The 20,750-nt window shown below is 33.5% G+C and overlaps 2 protein-coding genes across 5 annotated transcripts in view; both read right to left on the reverse strand.

Annotated features, from left to right (window-relative positions):
• Window positions 1-4,403, reverse strand: part of cyst (rho guanine nucleotide exchange factor 18 cysts) — a 30,763-nt gene extending 26,360 nt beyond the window's left edge. For all 4 annotated transcript variants that reach the window (XM_013308664.1, XM_013308663.1, XM_013308665.1 and 1 more), the window contains exons 1-2: window positions 4,021-4,403; window positions 3,333-3,398 (exon numbers count right to left, since the gene is read on the reverse strand). In XM_013308664.1, the coding sequence (XP_013164118.1) occupies window positions 3,333-3,378 (46 nt within the window). In that variant the 5' untranslated portion in view covers window positions 3,379-3,398; window positions 4,021-4,403. The remainder of the gene's footprint in view (window positions 1-3,332; window positions 3,399-4,020) is intronic.
• A 942-nt stretch (window positions 4,404-5,345) lies between these two features.
• Rcd6 (Reduction in Cnn dots 6) lies at window positions 5,346-20,236 on the reverse strand. Its single transcript, XM_013308547.1, has 7 exons — window positions 20,086-20,236; window positions 9,590-10,048; window positions 8,385-8,528; window positions 7,926-8,021; window positions 7,663-7,775; window positions 7,059-7,171; window positions 5,346-6,775 (listed from the first exon to the last, which is right to left on the reverse strand). The coding sequence occupies exons 2-7, from the start codon at window positions 9,713-9,715 to the stop codon at window positions 6,222-6,224; spliced, it is 1,146 nt and encodes a 381-aa protein (XP_013164001.1). The 5' UTR covers window positions 9,716-10,048; window positions 20,086-20,236; the 3' UTR covers window positions 5,346-6,221.
• Window positions 20,237-20,750: the final 514 nt, after the last annotated feature.

Raw genomic sequence — 20,750 nt, forward strand, 5'->3', positions numbered from 1 at the left:
TGTAATATTTGACACCTTAAAGACATGATGATTGCTTCATGCAAGAATAATTTTTATTAATATAAAACGAAGGAGGTTTTATTTCACACTTTTCTCTGGAAAAAAAGAAATCTATATATTTTTTTATAAGTGAAGGGGCCAAACGAGCTGAGGGAACACCGAGGTGATATACACGCGACACGATATCATTTTAAGTAGAAACCTTAGTCCACGGGAATTCGTACTGAGCACTAAATTAAAACTCATCAAAACCCAATGATGTCACATAATCTATTGACAATAGGTTACAAAGTGATAACAAACATAACACAATGGGATATATAGATTATAGTTTCAGTTGATAAATATTAGCACAATATTTACATTATCAATGAATCTAATTTTTTTTTAGCCCGACCGAGTGTTAGTTAATGTTTTTCGTATACATGCTCTATTTGGTGTTTAAAAAAATGTGCGCATCAAATACCTCGATATTGCAAAGCGCAAAAAACGTGCGGATTTAAAAATAATTCCCAGCATGATACCTTCACGCGTTTTTGAGAAAAAGGGTCTTGATAGACAGACGGACGGACAACAAAGTGATCCTATAAGGGTTCCGTTTTTTCCTATGAGGTACGGAAACCTATAAAGAATAATTTGCGTACATAACTAAACACGTAAGTCAATGGTGCCATAAGATTTATAATGGAAGTAGTGGTTATTTACTAATAGTGAGTTTCTGATACCAAAATCCCTTAAACATGTTATTATCTCTGTTATGTCAAAGATAATGAGACGGATGATGATGTTTTATACTGAGATTTCGGTCTCAGAAACCAACGGTAAGCCAACTAAAATATCAAGCATGTAATACTGGTCATTAAACTGTGTCGTTTGTCTTTGTCACTGTATTTTTAAAGGCATAAAACTTCTATAAGGACACTATTGCGATCTCTGTTTTTTTCAAAGAGAATGATAAGGATGATAATATTGTCGTTTAACAGGTGTTACGACAGCAGATTCACTGACAATACACAACTGTTACGTGGGAAAATTATTTTCTATAAGATAACGTTATCTTCAATAACTATAAATTACTAATTTAGACTTAAACCGATGCAATTAGAGTTCAATATCCTTTATCAAAACTTGACGAAAGCAATAATTAAAAGCTTGGAATTTTACAATAATCTATATCTAGAAGTATTTTGAATACAGACATATTGTTTTAAAAGATATGACATAGATGAATGAATTTAAACGAAGCGTGAGTTGAGGGTTTCCACCGTCGAAACATTTGTACAAAATTATTTGTCATCCCTCTTATTATAACTGGAAAAAAAGGGCAAAAATATTTTCCCACGCAAATGTCAGGGCAGGGGAATTTCACGTTGTCACTCCAAATGTTATAATATCTCTGCCTACCCCTGTAGGTTACATGCTTGATTGCATTACATTTATCTTACTGAGTTACGCAACATGTGTCTGGTAGTGACAAGTGTAAACGCGATGCTGTAAGATTATCAAATTTTAAAATCCTAGCTTATCTTTTACTACGACTTATCTGTTGTATGACTAACTGATGCCCCAGACTTCAGCCGCTTAAATGAATTTTTATAAAATTGGAAGTAATCATCTTTTATTAGTAATGAAAAGATTTTTTTAATCTGTTATTAATAAGTAGTAATAACTGGCGGTGGCCTGCGACTCCATCCGCGCGGAAAAAAAAAATTATTAGTAGCCTATGTGTTCTTCCAGACTTCTATATGTATACCTTCAAACAAACATCCATCCTTTTATGTAAACATTCGCATTTATAATATTAGAATGATGTCTGTATGTAATATCCTAAAAACAGCTGGTTCCATTTAAACAGGATTTTAACAGGAAGGTAGTTAATTTACGGGAGCATATCATATGCTACTTTGTATTTACTTTCTACGCTGACAAAGTCGAGGGCGACTACTAGATTTCAAATAATTATACTGAAGGCAATACATATTTAAAGATAAATTTAGTAGAAAGTATTTATCTTAATTACTAAGGCTGCTAACATTGAAACAAGACATGAATGATTAAAAAAATATACATACATATAAAAACAAAGTATATGCACATAATATTTCTATTAGTATTTTGTGTTATACATAATCTGATATCAATATGACCTTATCTGCACCCTGTTATCTAAACCAAGCGTAACCATCTTATCGAAAATACTGTAAATAATCCATAAAGCAATTTACACTTGATTTTACAACTACTAGCTGTCGCCCATAACTTTGTTCGCGCAGAATTAAAAGAAACAATTAGTAGCATATGTGTTCTTCCATACTAAATCCTACATCTATGCCAAATTTCAGCAAGACCTCCGCAATGGCTCAATGGATATTGATGAAATTTGGCACAGATATAGAACATAGGCTAGAAGAACATATCGGCTACTTATAAAGTTCTTAAAATTCAGTGTAGCCAGAGCAACAGGCCACAGCTAGTATGAATATTACTACAAATTGCATAAAAGACTATTAACACACAATTACATATTTGGACTTGTTTGTAGTTTAATTACAAATTAATCTAATCTTTATATATATATAATTCTTCTGTGAGTGTGTATGTCACTGAACTTCTCTCAAACGACTGGACCGATTTTGATGAAATTTTTTGTGTGTGTTCAAGGGGATCTGGGAATGGTTTAGATTCACAATTTTGTCCGCTGGACAATGTTTTTTTGATTGTTTTTAAATTTATTAGTAGTTGTTGATTTTGGAATGTTTTACATTGGATCCGACAGACGGCGCTACCATCACAGTGTCAAATTTTAAATAATATTCGAATTTTCAAATTAAAGACGTGTAGACAGGACAACGTCTGTCGGGTCCGCTAGTACTATAATATTTTTTTAAAACAACAACAGCAATTAATATTAGAATTCAAGCTTAATTTTACGAATAACAAGAGAATAAATACATTCCATTGTTTTTCATAATTAATAAATTGAGCCAGTGTAGTAAAGTAATGAGACACTTAATAGAATGTAAGGAATAGTGAGGAAGAAAAGGGGGCAAAGAGATGCAAGGCAGAGAAAACAAAGTGTGATCTTTTCTCTGCTCGCTAACCACATCACACTTACACCTTACCCCAATCTACTGTAAAGTTTAAATTTTATAATAGGAAAAGTATATTTTGTTGTCTATTTTGTAATTTTTAGGGTTCTGTACCTTATAGGAAAAAAACGGAACCCTTATAGGATCACTTTGTTAGTCTTTAGTTACTATCTAAATAAAAATATTAGTCTAAAAGAATCTAATTAAGATATTATAGTAACAGAGTATAATCCAACTAAATACCTGATGATAAGACGTCTCCTTCAATCACCTGAGGTGGCAGGTTCATGGCTGCAATAGTCTGCAGGCCTGGAAATATATTTCATTACATTTAATTTATATCACATGATATTTATGGTATTAATCAAATATCTCAGCAGCTCCGAACAAAGTGCAATCACTCTGAAGAACCAAGTTTTAGATGTTTCAAACTTTAAAGGAAAGTGGAAGTGGGCACTGTGCTGTAGAGTCCACTGCCAAGGTATTTGAAAATACTATACTATGTACATATTATTTACTTTGTAGTGGATCTCGCTGTATGCCTGTCTACTTTGAAATTATATTTCACAAGCCATCCCATTCAGCAACACATGTTAATGTGGCACACCAGAAACTATTTAATTAGTATGTATCATAATAGTTTTATTTTCAAACTTATCAATATTTTTAATGTAAGTTCAATACAGATAAAAAGAATACAAAAATACAAAGAAAAGTTGAGAGATATTTTACATACTTTTGAAATAAAAAATCAATTCTTTAGTAATATGATAAAACATCTGAATAAGAGATCAAAATAATAATGTTGATAAACATAAATCCAATGAGTTAATAGATAAATTAATGATTCAGGATTATTCACTATATATAAATACAATTAATGTACGTCACTTTAAAACTTTATTCATTTATAATAATAAAAAGAACTTACCAAATTGTTTCCCGTAAAATGGTAAATTAATTTGTACTTTAACACATTCCCACAAACTTCTTCATAACTTTATTTTACGCAAATATAGCGCAAGCCATTTTCATAACAATACCAGGAATATTTCAAACAATGGAAGTTAAACTTTATGCGAAAAACACTTTCACATTAGGACAGTTCATGGAGTAGGGACGTAGCCACCTACACAAAACAATAATACAGTTATTCACAACACACATTAAAAACTGACACTTTAACTTCGTAATATATACAAAATATCATTCTTGATTCAACAACACTATTTTTATATCACATAAATATGTTTAAAAAGTTACTTTTCAACACTTAAAAACTTAGAAACTTTTGAGAAATGTCGACGACTTCAATTCCAAATTTCTGACTGACAAGCGAATACCGAAGCCGGATTGGTGACAAAAACTTCAAACAAATGACACCGTGTCATAACACTAAGCAACTTCCATACAAAAATGTACACAGTGTTTAAAGCCCTATAGAACAGAATACACCGCACTGCAGTACACCGTGTCAGTTGTTGGAAACACAAAGAGATTCATACCAGTTGAAAAAATAAACAAGTTGATTTAAGTTATATTTTTTCATACAATGTAATTATAATATGTTGTGAAAAATGTTAATTAACAGTATTTTTTATTTCTTATAGCTAGCAAATTTATTATAAAAAGTAGTAATTTATTTTTAAGAACTCTCTTTTTTGTCATAAACTCTTATAGAAATTAAAATTAAATGTTGCAACACCAATCCACTGCAAACTAAAGTAACTAGGCTTGATTTATCTAATTACTCTTTTAAAAATAAGCAAGTAAGGAACAAAGTTGAAATGATTTAAAATCGCACTTCATTTTATACATTTCACCTTCGACATTAATTTGTGAATTACGGGCAACACTGGGAGCGCGAACACTTAAAATTAAATTATTTTTTTGAGTCAAATGATATTTAAACGAAATAATTATTCATGGATTGATGTGAAAAGTATTATTTTTTAACAATGTTTGAAAAAAATCGTGGTTAACTAATTTCAATGAGTTTTTAGTGAGATCGTATGTAATCAGAGGGCTTGACGACTTGATGGTTTCTCAAGTTAACGTTAAAAGAAGAATAAAAAGGTAAGTGAAAAATTCTTTTATTTTCTTTATTTTAACGTGATATAATTCGGAACAAAAAAACTGTCAGACTGACTGGAGTTGTAAATGTTTTGTTTGAATAAAACAACAGAATACGGAAATAAAAGTTTTTATTACTCGATTTCTTATAAAAATACTGACTTGATATTTATTTTAAAAGATCTAATATACACCTTTGGCTATTAGGTAACAAACTATATAAATTGTTAATACTATTTATATTTAATTATTTATCGTTGGTCCATTAAAATACAATTGTTTCGCAAATTATCTTTACACTACGCATCATATATCAAACTTGTGATTCTTTAAAATTTTAAAATGTTCAAATAGATATAATTCACTTACGGAAAAATTGTAAAATAAAACAAACTATGTAATAAAAATAGCACCTACATATTTAAGTCTCAAGAATTAAAGAGGTTTACGACTCATTACTATGCGATACAATGCAACCAACAATAAATACGAGTGCACACGACCTCATAATTTTTAAAGGTCACATCACATGATTGTGCTTTTTGCTCAACTAGGAAACTATTTAAAATACTGTCACTTACATAATAACACTTCTAATACAAAATAATCATAATTTATATCCACAATTATTAAGTACGTGACACACTTTGAATGTTATGTTGAAAGCGCTATTATAATGTAATTCAATCAAGTATTCGTATTTTAAATAATTATAGTTCTAGAACTGTCGCCAATATTGGCATCAAATGTATACACAACGTTATACTTTTCCGGTTTTTACTATATTAACGTTCGTAATATATGGGATTCTACCATGATTGTTCTGTTTGATCTCCCGATATTTCGACACACTTGCATGCGCCATGATTACGGGTTGACTATCGATAGAGTCAATCGTGGTAAGAATTCTGTTTCTTACGAATGTTATTAAATGTATACACAGTGGTTACTTTATGTTAAATGTCAAATATACCTCTTAACTTGAACTAATATATTATACTTAAGTACTTGTATGTTCACACTTAATTTCAATCGATTTTCACCAGTTCACGTATAAATTTACAAAGCAACGTCCTTGTACTTGGTCAAATCATCAGATTCGTTGCCAACTGATGTGTGACTATTACGTACATTATAAAATACTCTCTCCCTCGACCCACTGAACTGATACGGATCGTGTCTTAGCAAATTAACACCGTAAGCTGCTTCTTCCCGTTTAAAATCTGGATAAAATCGCGGATCGAAATCCGGGTACATTCTTGGATCGTATGGATACGGTCGATAATATGGATACGCGATCTCGCTCTTACAATCCATTCTATCATCGTATGGATCATAGCTTTTTGGTGGGTATTCGTCATTGGTGAATGCGCCGACTACAGAATGTCTGCGTTTGTATGGGTTGTCGTGTGACCTGGGTCCAACCCAAGTTCCGTATGTCTGTGGCGAGGAATACTGCTTAGGGTAGCCACGCAGGCTGGCGGCGTACTGTCGGTCGGATAAGTGTTGCCAGTAAGCAGGTGGCGGTTGCGGTAGTACCATGGGGTAACCGTGGCTCATCGACTGACGCGTTGCTAAGTGACGACGGAGGTCGGGCATCGAGCCAGATTTACCTAAAACAGAATTATACCATCTTCTTACTAAATGTATTAATGCGAAAGTTTAGGTGGATGGATGGATATTTGTTTGAATGTATCTTCGGAACCGCTAAACGGATCTTAATGAAATTTTGCACAGATGAGGAACATAGTCTCGTATAGTAATTTTGCGTGGATGGAGTCGTGCTTGACAGCTAGTCATATTATAGTTCTAGGAAAATAGCTCTCTCTTCTAATGATTGGTACTTTAACATTTATAAAGCTCTTTTAAAATATGGTATCAACGGACAATGATTACCATTATCTGGCAGGAAGCCATCATTGGTAAACGCACTGGGCGCCTCGGGCACGTAGTGGCTGGCGTCAAACTCACTGCCGCTCACCGGGGCGCCATTCACATAACCTGATTTCCTGAAATATTGATAATAATACAATTATTATTGTTACGTAGTTCCTATAACCATTTAGAAATGTTATTAAGTATCGTTCCTTTACATTGTATGTAATACTGACATACAAGAACACTTTAAATTGATCTGACCCCTCCGTACACGAGTCGAGCCCCTACCAAGGGGCTCCCGCTTGCCAGGCTGTGGATAAACTGACGTAGATGCCACGGTCGGGTCGGGCGAAGGAGGACACCGCGGGGATTAGTGGGTACTCCAGCCTTAATCCCAGGCCGGGAGTCCCACACGAAACCGTCCCTGCTGCCCCCGCAACACGGACGGCGAAGTGCATGAACGCATTCCCCGTAACAAAAAAAACCACTTAAAACTGAAATCAAAGTGTTGACCTATTAAATTCTCTCTTTTTAGCTAGGATTCCACATTATACCAATTTGTCTCTTCTACTTCGCTCTGTCCCCTATATGTTCGTTTGGGACTTTACCACCCATGTCTTACCTAGCCTCTCTAAGCGCGTACGCAGACTGTACAAGCACCACACCACATACGATGGCCGGCAGACGGGCTACGTAACACGCTAGCTCCGCACCGCCGTACACTCCTTGAAGACCCTGGAATGTTATGATAGGAATATTAGTTGGCTTAAAACTGCCTCATCTGCTCTAAACTGTACAAATCGTTGTAAACTTTGTTCTTTGATACCTCAAAAAGACATTTCCATCTGATGCGTAACAATTTTTAAATAATAAAATGCAACTTACCCAATGACTAATAGACATGTAGAAGACGAGCGCACATTCTGGTATCAGCACCAATATAACAGCTATCAGCCACGCCAGCAGGTATGTGTTGTTTTTCTGAAACATATAAGTATTTATGTTGAAAATATTAGCGTAGCTATAGACAATTGTTAAGGAAAAGTAAGTCAAACAGAGCAGAAATACTGGTAAGTGAAATAGCTAACAGCTTATAAACTATCATAGAGCTTGATTCAGATATGATGGCTGATACAGACATATGGAGGAGTAGAAAATACTATGCTGACCCTCCGTAGGGATAAAAGCAGGTTGATGATGATTACGTGCAATAGCAAATCCATTAGTAATGCATACAGATATATGGATAAGCAGAAGAGGTGCATACTAATTATATGAGAAGCACAGGTAGTAGATATGAAAGTAGAAGCCAGCTTAGTGATAGGTAAGTACAAAATATCTTACAGATATAAGTCCATGCACCAGTGTGACGGTGGCAGCGATGACAATGCAGTAACAGATCATTAGCAACGCTGAGGCGACCGGCAGACCACCCTGAGATTCCACCACCCAGACGATCTCGTAAATCAGCGCGATCGCGTAAGCCACCTGCAATAATGTTCAACATTAGAGTCCGCAGGAATGCTACACAATTACACAGCTCGTCCAGTGCAATACAACACAGAAGAGAAATGTAATGCAGGATTATTTTCCTCTCGTAATCTCTTCTCCTTTCCACAATTTGTAATAAGGAAAGGATAGGGAAGTATATAGCGGAAGTAGATTTGGCAAGGGAGATGATGTCTAGCATGAGAAACTATCGCATGTATTTTATGTATATCGTCTCCTGAAAGATCCATTAAAGGCAAGCAAGGCAATGCATCTGCAAATGATCACGAGGAAAATAGGAAGGAAATGCTTTTGTTTACATGCCTGGACGATAAGACGTCGTATTGGACTTTATAAACTATCCTAAAGCTTTTATTGCCACTATAACTTATTACCATTCCAAGCATAATTTCGTTACAAAATTGCATAATATCCATATAAAAATGTTAATCGCGGATTGCAATCGTACCGGCCATCTAATGTCTGTCGGAAACCAGCCTCCGATCTGTTACGTATTCCGAACGGGCGCAGCGTTTACTCTCGCTCGCACAGTTTCAACACGACGTGAGATAATCGTATAGCAACAACCAGTTTACCAAAGACATGGTATACTGACCAATTATGTAGTTTTCTATATCATAACTCACATGAGTAAAACTAATCGAGTATGTAACCTAAATCTGATGGCATCACAGAGGAATACATACATGCACAAGTAAACTCGTACGGGCTTAAATTTAATAATGAAATCTTACTATTAGAAATGCGAATGTTTGGATAGATGGATTGATGATTGATAGATGGATTGATGTTTGAAGGTATCTCCGGAACGGCAGCATGGGTGTGGCTGCAATTTGGAGTATGACGTAGTAGAAACATAGTCTGGTAGAACACAGGCTAACTATTTTTTTTTTAAATTTGATTCCGCGGACGGACTTGCGGTCGACAGCTATTTACATAATAATACTATCTGCTGCATTCACAGTAATTTAATGGACACTTAAGTAATACTAAATGACACTAATCGTATATTAACTAAGTAGTAAATAAACATCTCTTACCAGGGCATAAGCTGCAATAAATCCAGAGGCGGCAGTAACGCTGCAGCAAAATATTCTACTAACTGCAGGCTTCATCCGCAGTTTGGGTGATGAGTCCATATCACTCAAATCGTTACTCGTCGACATTTTTTTCTATCCTTTCCCTCTTTTATAATTTTGACATATTTCTCTGCGCGCTTATTGGTCCCCGAGTGACGTATTTGACAGATTCTGGTTGTGTTTTTAGGTTATCAAATATTATTTATTGTTATCATTTTATGTTTTATAGATACTTAGATTATAGATAAATAATATTAAGCTTTAGTTCTTATAAACAATGCTTTTCTAAAGACCAAAAATTGTACGTTTCATTCTTGATGGTTGCCAATTTCCTTTTTTCCGAAAGACCATTTCATCTCAATTCCAATTGAGAAGATAGTTTTCTATTTATCTAGCGAAGGTTTTGACATTTGCATGGTTCTGAAAATTAAAAAAAAAACAATTAATAAGTGATCGTTATATCAAAAAGTCACCACAGACCCACTGAGAGGCCCATGTCTATTCTAAACTAGGAGTGCCTAGCTCTTTGTTAAGGCCGATTTCTTTTTAAGTAAAGCATTAAACTAATGGACTTGAAAAGGTGAAAAAAATGTGTTTCTTGTTAGACTTAACATTTGTAAAGAGGGCGTTGATTCTATGAGAAAACTAGTAGTCATTGACTTTGCTAATGAATTCTGGGAACCTTTTTTGCTAACATTACATAACGAAATATTTGTTCATGACTTGTTACGACAAGCTCCGTTAAATAATAACATAATATCAACTAATAAAAGTACTATCGCTCGCGGTATAGCTTGAGAATAGTTTTAAGAACAAAATATAAATATACTATACACACGAAGGTAAATGTTACGGCGCGTTCCTACTATTCTAGGTATAATATAGATTGGGCCGCGGACGACAGCGAAAGCGTGTCCGTGGTCCCGTCCCGATGCGTTGGAGGAACCGAGGGGTTTAGTGGGTATGCCTCCGCTATGGAGGAGAATCCCACATAACTACCACGTCCCCCCCGGGGCGCGGAGTATGCACAAAGCATTCCCCTCTAAAAAAAAAAGGTATAATATAGATTAACACACATTGTATTATTACTTTAGCTATGTACAGTCAGGGCCCTTCGCAGTGTTCTATTTACAGAAATATTGCCTTGTTCCTTAGAACCAGACAACCTACGCCTTGCAAAATAACTAATTACCTAATATTGAGTAGCGCAAACAACGTTATAATAGTAAAAAGCAATTAGTCATATACCACAGACCGACTTTTTTTGATGCTTTTAAGATGGTATACCGGCAAATTCCCAATTTGTAGAACTTTGTAATATCGTATATAACTTGCGAGACAAAGCTTAGTAAATACTTTCTTGTATCATTCTACTATAATTACCCTTGGGTATGACTCTTGAGTCATTTCCCACAGGATTCGTGAAGGGAGTGATGTCATATCTCTGATTATTTAACTGGCGGTTATAAGCTAGTTATTTATATAGCTTCCGTGTACAGACTTGTCTCACGCTGATTTTCCCATATGGGATTTGCTTATGATGTGAATTGAATGTTTTATTTAATTAAAAAGAAATGATGGATGCGTGCGTGTCTGGGAAACCAGAATAGTCTCTAAACATCCTTTCTCAGTTTCAATCCGCTGATTTATACACAGATTTGTTTTAAAAGGTGATAATAAAGGTTTACTTCTATGGGTTCCTCGGACCTAAATACCCGTTTAAAATATATTGCTATCTTTGTTTTATCAAATATACTGACAGGGATGACGATATGTTTTATACAGAGATTTAAGTTTCAAAAACCCACGGTTACCGTTAACTCAGGACTGTTTATATTGGATAAAAAGTGATAAGATGTAGGACCCCAGAACTATAGAAAGAGTGACTGACTTAAAGAAACACACAGAAATTTATTGTATCTTTATATTTCGTAACAAAAGTTATAAAATATTCGTAAACACGTAGGCGGATTGTTTATGTAAATATTACATTCCGATATTCAATAAAATTAAAGTGAAAACGTAACAATTCACGTAAGAGCTGCGTGGTGGAAATAACAATTAGAATGTTTAAAAAAAATGTTAACGGAGTCATTTGCCAAATAAAGCTTATTTTTTTCTACAAAAAAGCCATTTACCTAAAGATCCAATATGCTACTTTTAATATCACGCCGCTCAAGAACAAATATGCACTTAAGCGGGTGTCCCTGCCTAATGGAATAGGCAATCAATTGGCACAATAGGGAAACACCCAATTAAATATATTAATCAATTATTATTTATAATTTTGAACTTAAATAAATTACTATACCTAACAAAGTAAGTTGTATGCCAGTCTTGTTTAGGAACATTGTATACATTCATTAAGTTTAAAAACGAGTTGGTAATTTACGTATCTTGAAATGCCTTTAGTATGGAGAGTAAAAGTTGATGTTTACATACATGGGAGTAATTCTACTGAATCATCGCGAAAGTGTTTCCTAGCTTCCTAGTTTACGTGTGCATTCATTAAATACTTTGCGGTTGTGAAATGTCACTTGAAATGCCCTTGTTGATAAATACTACGACTAGGTATAGTAGCAACTTAATATTATTAAAAGTTTTGTATAAAGTTGATACGTATGTTAGCGGATCATCGGATCATCACTAGATGTGATTAAATTCGTCATTTTACAATCTAACGAGAGATAGAACTTCACGTAAATTCTGATATTATATTGAAGATAGATTCTAAAGATCTCACTATTTTACTAATATCATAAATGCGTATGTTTGGATGGATGGCTAGATGGATGTTTGTTACAAGGTATCTTCAAAATGGCTCCATAGATGTCGTTGAAATTTGACATAGATACAGATGGCAACACTAATTAAGTTTTTATTATAATTCCGCGCAAACGTTGTCGCGGACATCTAGTAGGTTATATATTCTGTATATTTGAACGAAATCACAATATATACCTAAAAATTATTAGTTAATGTGCAAAACAACCGCTACAAAGAAATTGTGAATACCTGTAACAAGATCTGGCATTACTGGTACATCAAAAACAGGATTTTTGTACAAAAAAAAACTACAACAAATATCCAGATTCAATTTAAAGATACTGTCCTTTAAAAGACACAAAACTTTAAAAAGCATAAAGTAAAAAAATAAAACATGTGGCCCAATGTCATTCAACTTTTGGAAACAAAAAAATCAAAACTTAAAGAGATAAAGGTGATAATTCCTTGGCAAATATTCCTTCATACACAATTCACTTCACGTAGTTTAAAGGTACAGTTCTATTGAGGCTTCTGATATTCCAAGCACGTAGACCATAGCGTCTGCTTCCACGGAAGTCGGTCTAACTGTTAATATGACGTTTTTGTAAAATGAAACCTATTGTGTATAGTATTTAGGTCGGTATTTGAGGTCAATGGAAAGTGGTAGATAATGCTTTTGAGTATGGAAAACCTCTGGTTTTGGTTAAAATTAATAAATGTGTTACAGAAAAACTCTTAAAAAGTATTATTCAATGCAGTTGACATTAAATTAGACTTAAAGTTAAAAGTACCAAATCATTGTTACTGTAATTTGATGTATATTTAAAAAATCTTTTCACATGTACATTAAATATCAGATATAACATAAAACATAACACGGTCTTAAACCCTCTTTAATTCATTGGCGATTTATACCACGCACTACGTTACAATGACCATGAGATTGTTCCGAATAGAAGGATCGTATTAATACTTCGTGAAATTATTTTTTCAAATAAAAATTCTGTTCGACAAAAATGTTCACTTTATTATAAGTACTTTTGTATATATGAATATGTTGGCATTTGCAATAGTTTATTGTAAATATGATTTTATAATTAAATTATTTTTAGACATTATTAGTTAGAATCCTTTGGCGCGAATGTGCGCTTTTCTTACCAAGTCAAATGTCAGATTGATTAGTGAGGGGACATAAACTTCGACATTTTAGTAAGGCTAGTGTTGCGCCGATACATCGACACAGTGTCAGATTTTCTTTCTACATCTCACTATTTAACCAAAATATTTCATCGTGTCCATTTACTTGACAATCACAAAATGTTTCAGAATGAAAATTCAAACTAAACCAAGTTACAAAAGAAATATTATGTTTTTCTTTTCTGTTAGTTTAATTTAAAAAATCTAGTCCATCAAAAACCTTCGACATGGTCACCCTAAATTTTAACAGTTACACGATATAGTTACATCCTTCCGTGTATTGCGTGAACAGTAATTATAAATATTGCTCCGTATATTACGATAATCTATCATTCGTTATGCTAGTTTCACACGAGGGTAGTACAATAAGACAGAGCAGTACAGCAGTACATTATAGTTTCGAATTTGCTTATCCAATAGCGGTACTGAATATCAACTGCTCCGGCTTAATGTTCTGTCCTCGTGAATAACAGAATTTGCATGCTGCGAATGTTACATCTTTTGTTTATGCAAATGGTAATAATACAGTTATGTAATTGACATTGCAAGTATCATTAGGGTTCCGTACTTCATAGGAAAAAAACGGAACCCTTATTGAATCACTTTATTCTCCGTCCGTCTGTCTGTCAAGATTCTTTTTCTCAAAAACGCGTGAAGGTATCAAGCTGGAATTTATTATAATTTGAATTGTATTACAATGATTAATGGAAAGGACTTTCTCTACGAAAACCGCAGCGAGGTTAATTGATTTTATAAACAGTAACTAATGCTACGTGTTGGTATTACGGAACTTTCTTAAAAAACTTAGCCGTCGCCCCTGACTCCGTCGCAGCGTTATGATATATAGCCTAAAGCTTTCCTCTATAAATGGACTATCCAACAAAAAAAGAATTTTTCAAATCGGACCAGTAGTTCCTGAGTTTAGCGCGTTTAAACAAACAAACAAACTCTTTCGCTTTATAATTATTAGTATAGTACATTACAAATCAATTACTTCACTGTATTTAAGGCAAATGGATTTAAATTTAAAATAAAACAAGTATAAAATAAACTGAATAAAAATTGCTGTAATTAAATAACATAATATTTTTTTTCTTTGGCACTAATTTACTTCACAGGGCCGGCGTTAGGTTAAAGCTAGGTTAGGCTACTTGCGCTGAACAGAAAGAGGCGCCACATATCTGCGAAAAACCCACGTAACCCAACCCCTCTAAAGGCATGGCATGGCAAAGAGCGGCATAAAAATCTCGCCCAGGGCGATATTAGAACAAAAACCGTTATTGACTATACCTTCGCACAAATCAATGAAAGTACTAAAACTGTATAGATTACTAACACAAAAATAAATGGTAGGCTCACGTATACATGAAACGTATTATACGTATCATACGTCAAATTAACGTTCTAACGTCGTGCATACTTAAAAAAAATGTGTCAATTTTTATAGCATGTGCCCGCATATTTGACAAATATTTTCTACGTTGAAAAAAAACATTTCTAGTTTCACTTCTACGCACAATAACATTAAATATAAACATGCTGTAGTACTTATTATTCAAAATGATTATACCATTCCGTATCCCTTATGGTTTAGGTTACGCGTGAAAAAGCGCGTACCTAAATTCTTATCCAATTCTAGGCCTAAAGTTCAATATAAAAAAATTATACTAATTAAGAATCACGGCTTACCTCACGTGTAATTCGGTGTAGGTACCGACTAGTTACAAACTAGACTCATTAAGCCTAAGTCGAAAAAAAAATAATTTACCTCTACTAGATAATTACTAGCTGTCGCCCGCGACTTCATCCGCGCGGGATGAAAAATAGATGTTGGCCGATTCGCAGATCTACTCAATATGCTCACAAAATTTCATGAGAATCGTTCAAGCCGTTTCGGAGGAGTATGGGAACGAAAATTGTGACACGAAAATTTTATATATAAGATATTAATATATATCAATGTTACTCTTGAAAGTAATTAACAATTATTGAATTTCATAATCGTTGAATTGGTACAAAGTTTCCGTTTTTATCGTACTCAGTAGAGCATGAGACCGATAACAGTTTAGAGGTTGAAAATATTTACCTTTCCAAACGTAAAGTTACGCGAGAACTGAACAAACATTACGTACAGTAAGTTTACAATGCCGAAACACTCAAACGAAATATACATCTCTCTCGTTCTATTTGAGAAAAAAAAACAGAGATAACAATACGTTTTTATACCAGTCTGTTGTCAATAGACATTCACGGTTAGACGGTAACACATTCAAACCGTGGTAAAAGACCTCCTATGCGTCGTCGTAAGACGTATATGTATTAAATACATCTCTCTTAGGATTCTTATTTGACTTTACTTTCCTAACTAATACCGTATTAATAAACTATTCTGAGCTTTTTAATTAAATATGATTGTCAAGTTTTATAGATCGACTAAATGTCGCCGCGCGGAATTAAAAAAAAATTAATTAGTAGCCTATGTGTTTTTTCAGATAATGTTCTGCATCTATGTCAAATTTCAACTAGATCCGTTCAGCCGTTCTAGAGATACCTTCAAACTAACATCCATCCATCGAAACATTCGCATTTATAATATTAGTAAGAAGTAACATATATCTATCATCATAATCCGTATCTAATACTTTCATTGTCTAATAATGTTGTGATTTGCGGGACTTGACGAACAAAAGTACAGTTCAGTTGATTGTCAGTGTCGCATGGACATTTATCATTATGAAATACGGTTCTCGTAATAACACATATCTATACTTCCTAACATAAATATACTTTATGGAAGAACTAATAAACTACCCATATCAAATATGAAAACAACTTTTATGGCAATTGACCAGGTCATATACGTATGTCTACGATGTCATTCCGAACTTGCCGTACAATTCGGGTTATATTGACCACATGTCCAATCAGGCTATAATTTCTAAAAGTGGTTTATCCTATATATTAAAAATAAATCAAATACACATGTAACTTAAGAGTAATTTGTAAGTGGACCGAAAGGAAGAGCTGTATTTTATCTACACTGTTTTAATACATTGCGTACCACGACCGAATAGTTTTTGCGCAATTTCCTAGCCCAACTAGTCTCTAACCTTATTTACAAAATAATACAATTTGAGCTTTAAAAAACATAAAAACTTCTTTTAGTAACATAAGACGATGTAACCTGCATATTACAAGAAATGATGGATCGTTCTTTAATATAGAAAAATAAATTCCAACTTGATACCTTCAAGCGTTTTTGTGACGGACAAAAAGTGATCCTTTAAGGGTTCCGTTTTATTCCTTTCGAGGTACGGAACCGTAAAAATGTGTTGGAATCGTAAATTTAATCTAATAAAGTTTGCGTGAGTAAATTTAATACAGTAAGAACGGTGTTTCTCCTTTAAAAGATATAACGGCGTTACGCCGACGCAATTTATATCGACCGGTAGACTGAATTACTTCTAATCACTTTAGGAGTTATTTGCGATATTCTCGCAAAATAGGAAATATATTTTCATTTTTACAACTGGCAGGTAACAAACAAACTTAGCAATCTAATAAGTGTGTTAATATACCAAAACATTTTATCCAACTTCTAAGCTATAAAATGCTCTGTATTTTTGTCAAATTGAACTAATTTACTGCGTTAACAACATCTTAAGTTAATGTAAATGTAGATTAAAAAATTATAAATTTAAAATAAGGACAATATACGAAAGGACGTAGAGAAACCTGTGTACGTAATAATTCACAAGCGTCGCTGTCGCTGTACGTAGTGGGTAACCTTGGTGCGTGGGCAAAGCATAGGAAAGGCTTTACTCAGCTGTTACACCCACAACATACTTTATCAGTGAATCATATTCACGTAAAAATTTATGTTGAATGAAAATATCTCTATATCTTAAAAAAAAACCCTGGGCCTTATTGTAAAAAATAAATGACAATGTTTAAAATACATTTTAGCTTTTTATACTGTGACTTTAAAGACCGGTGCGGATTTTTGATAAATCATGGCTTTTTTCTTTTTTTTATATCATAAGGTGGCAAATGAGCTACCGGCCACGTGAAATCGCAAAAATAGCGAAGTGACTATTGCCCATAGACATACGCAATTGTATATGCGTTGCCTACCTCTAATCGACGGAGGAGTGGATGCACAGAAAGAAAATATTTTCCCTTTCCATGCATCCTCTCACCCGGAAAGTCCACTTCCACTTCCCATCCTTTCCTTATACGAAAAAGGGTAGGACGGGAAAGAGGACTAAATTAGGTCTCCGGGACGTACACTCATCAGACGACACGCGGAATTGCTTCCACTTGACGCCTGTCTTCTGTGTGGTCGGGGTATTTCACCGGGCGAGGCGGGCCAATTCTTGCGAAGATGTTAAAGCGGGCTCTACCACTGCGAAAAAAATTCTTGACTAATAAATAATTAAATAAAGTAGTAATGTGATATATATATTTATGGTGATATTAATAACCAGTTTGACGTCCATAATATTTTTCACAGACGTTGAAATGGTTTAGAAAACATGTTTTACTAAACAGTATCTAACTATATTTTCTGGAGTAATATACAGCCTATGTTTTTTTTTTCACTTTATTTGGCACAAGTTGGCAATCTTTCTTTCAGATGTAACAATCGACATACAACAAACTCTATCCATTCTTGCTGATGTCATCTCATCACGTAATTCACACATAATTTATCTTCGAACAATTAAATCATTCTTTCTTTTGGATCCACTGATAAAATCATTAAAATATTTAATCAAACACATAATTCTGCGGTGCATTATAATTAATGATGAGTCATCATCAATATTCATTGTTGTTTTGTTTGTGACCGCATCGGCATTGTCTATAAGTCGTGCTCTTCACTAAGACCTTCTTTGAATTTTAATTAATAATTACTCTTTAACTGCCACAGTGTCATTAAATGGCACTAAGGGCTATCCTTAGTGATAGTACGACATAGATTAACCATCATAAATCTGTACTATTCGACTCCGAGCTTTTGTCCATGCCCTAATCCAAACTTTAGTAAAAAATATACTCTGTGTTAATCAGTGATAATGAAACTTTTTAATAGTAAAATAATTTATCAAATCGGTCAAATAGTTCATGCCATTATTCCTGCATACATATATATACAAATATTTCCTCTTTATTATGTTAGTGTAGATTTAAACAACGTTTAAAAGACTATGAGTGCGGCAATAACGTTTCACTATATTAATACTCATATAACAATATGTAAAGATTTGAAAACTTTACTTTCAAATTGTAGATAATAAAGAAATATTCCTAGTTATATTGTGGAAATATCTTCTAACAAACATCCAACAATCCATCTAAACATTCGCATTTATAACATATTATAAGTGATATTTGATGAAACAGTTTCCTATATGAATTTAGGATTTTGAATTATTTAAATTTATTTCTTTACTTTGTATTAGGCTACACAATTTGCGTGGTTGACTATGGCCTAATCACCCTTAACTTAGGGTAGACATCGAGCCCCTCAGTGGGGACGTATAGTGAGCTGATGATGAAGCTACACAACTAGTTAATTAAAAGTATAGAATGACTGTGTGAAAGAGGATATGCCTAAGAAGGGGGTAGAGTCGGATATGACGGCTGATAGAGATGTATGCAGGAGTAGTACTTACTGTGCCGACCCTAGATAGGGACAAGGGCAGGTTGATGATGATGATGATGTATTAGGCTACACAACAATGTTCATACCACGAGTGCAAAATGTATATTACAATCATTGTTGTTTATTTATACTTATTTTTCTAAGTATCACAGTTTCCTCGTTTTCCTTGATAACCACGTGACAAGTTAGTTTTAAAAGCAATTAAACAAAACAATGTGGAAACTACGCCATACAAATATGTGTAGGACATAAAAATGATATTCCTTTGCTTTTTACCTTGAGGAAATAAGTGCGTTTATGTCTTTTGTATGAGACATTTTACACGAAAGAAAACATTATGAAAATTATTTTTTAACATATTAATATAGATAATTAGTTCAAAAGTCTTGATGAAAAATATTCTATTCGTATTCAAATATATCTGTTGGTATTTGGTAGTACTAAGTAATTTTAGTAACCGTACGTAATAGTTAATTAAACACAAGGTTCTATGAACGGTCTAGTTAAGGTTTATTTATTCATTCGCTTAAATATTTCGCAAAAATGAAAACAGAATTATATTTTTTTTATATTGTAAATAGAATAAACATTAACCTTTTATTTTAATAAATACATTAAATTGTAAATTTGTTATCTGTCCCCATGAACTTAACAATATTGTTTTACCCATACAGCTATTAGTTCAATTTTACAAGGTTCCAATATGTAGTTATTACTATAACTTAAAAGGTTGTTATCAATTCATTTGTTTCAAGCAAAACAAACTAAGTAACATTGAAGTTATTTGCACAACACATTACTTAACATTAAAAAAATAACAACAAACCTTTGGCCGTAGAAATCAATCGCCTTCCCCCGAACAAAAAAAAAAGAACACAAAATATGTTAAGAAAAAACACAAATTTATCTATGTCACAATAATCGGTTCAAAAGAGCTACACACATTAGAATTTGGAACACGCGCGCTTGCGCGGAGTGTTCGCGCGGTACTGCCCTACCATTGGCTAGTTGGCGTAGTGAGGGAATTCGCATATTTTGGTCCACTGCTTGGCCAAAGTGGGCTAAATACCAAAGATTCTAAACTCCACTTGAAATATTTTCACTATTTTGAAAAATATTTAAAATAAACACATTATAAAATCTTAATTAATGGCTGGATTATAATTCGGTGTGAATTTGAATTTATTAAAATCTTTTACAACTTTTTAATTACTTTAAGAGTCGATATTAGACTCGAAACGTTCGCGACATGGAAAATAAATACATTTTCGTAATATAAATAATATTTCTATTCAATAAAGATGTATGCTCAAAGGTATAACAAATCACATGTTATCTTTTATAAAATCTCTAGGGATTTTTATATGTTATGCATTGAAAAGTTTGTCAAATGTTTGAAAGTATTCGGCATATTCAGTCCAATTCGCACAGGTAGCAAAAAACAGGTCCCCAGCCGGTATGTAAATTAGAATGGCGTAAGTTAAAAACATT

The sequence above is a fragment of the Papilio xuthus genome, unplaced genomic scaffold, assembly GCF_000836235.2.
Source record: "Papilio xuthus unplaced genomic scaffold, Pxut_1.1 DF827870.1, whole genome shotgun sequence".
Taxonomy (NCBI): Eukaryota; Metazoa; Arthropoda; class Insecta; order Lepidoptera; family Papilionidae; genus Papilio; species Papilio xuthus.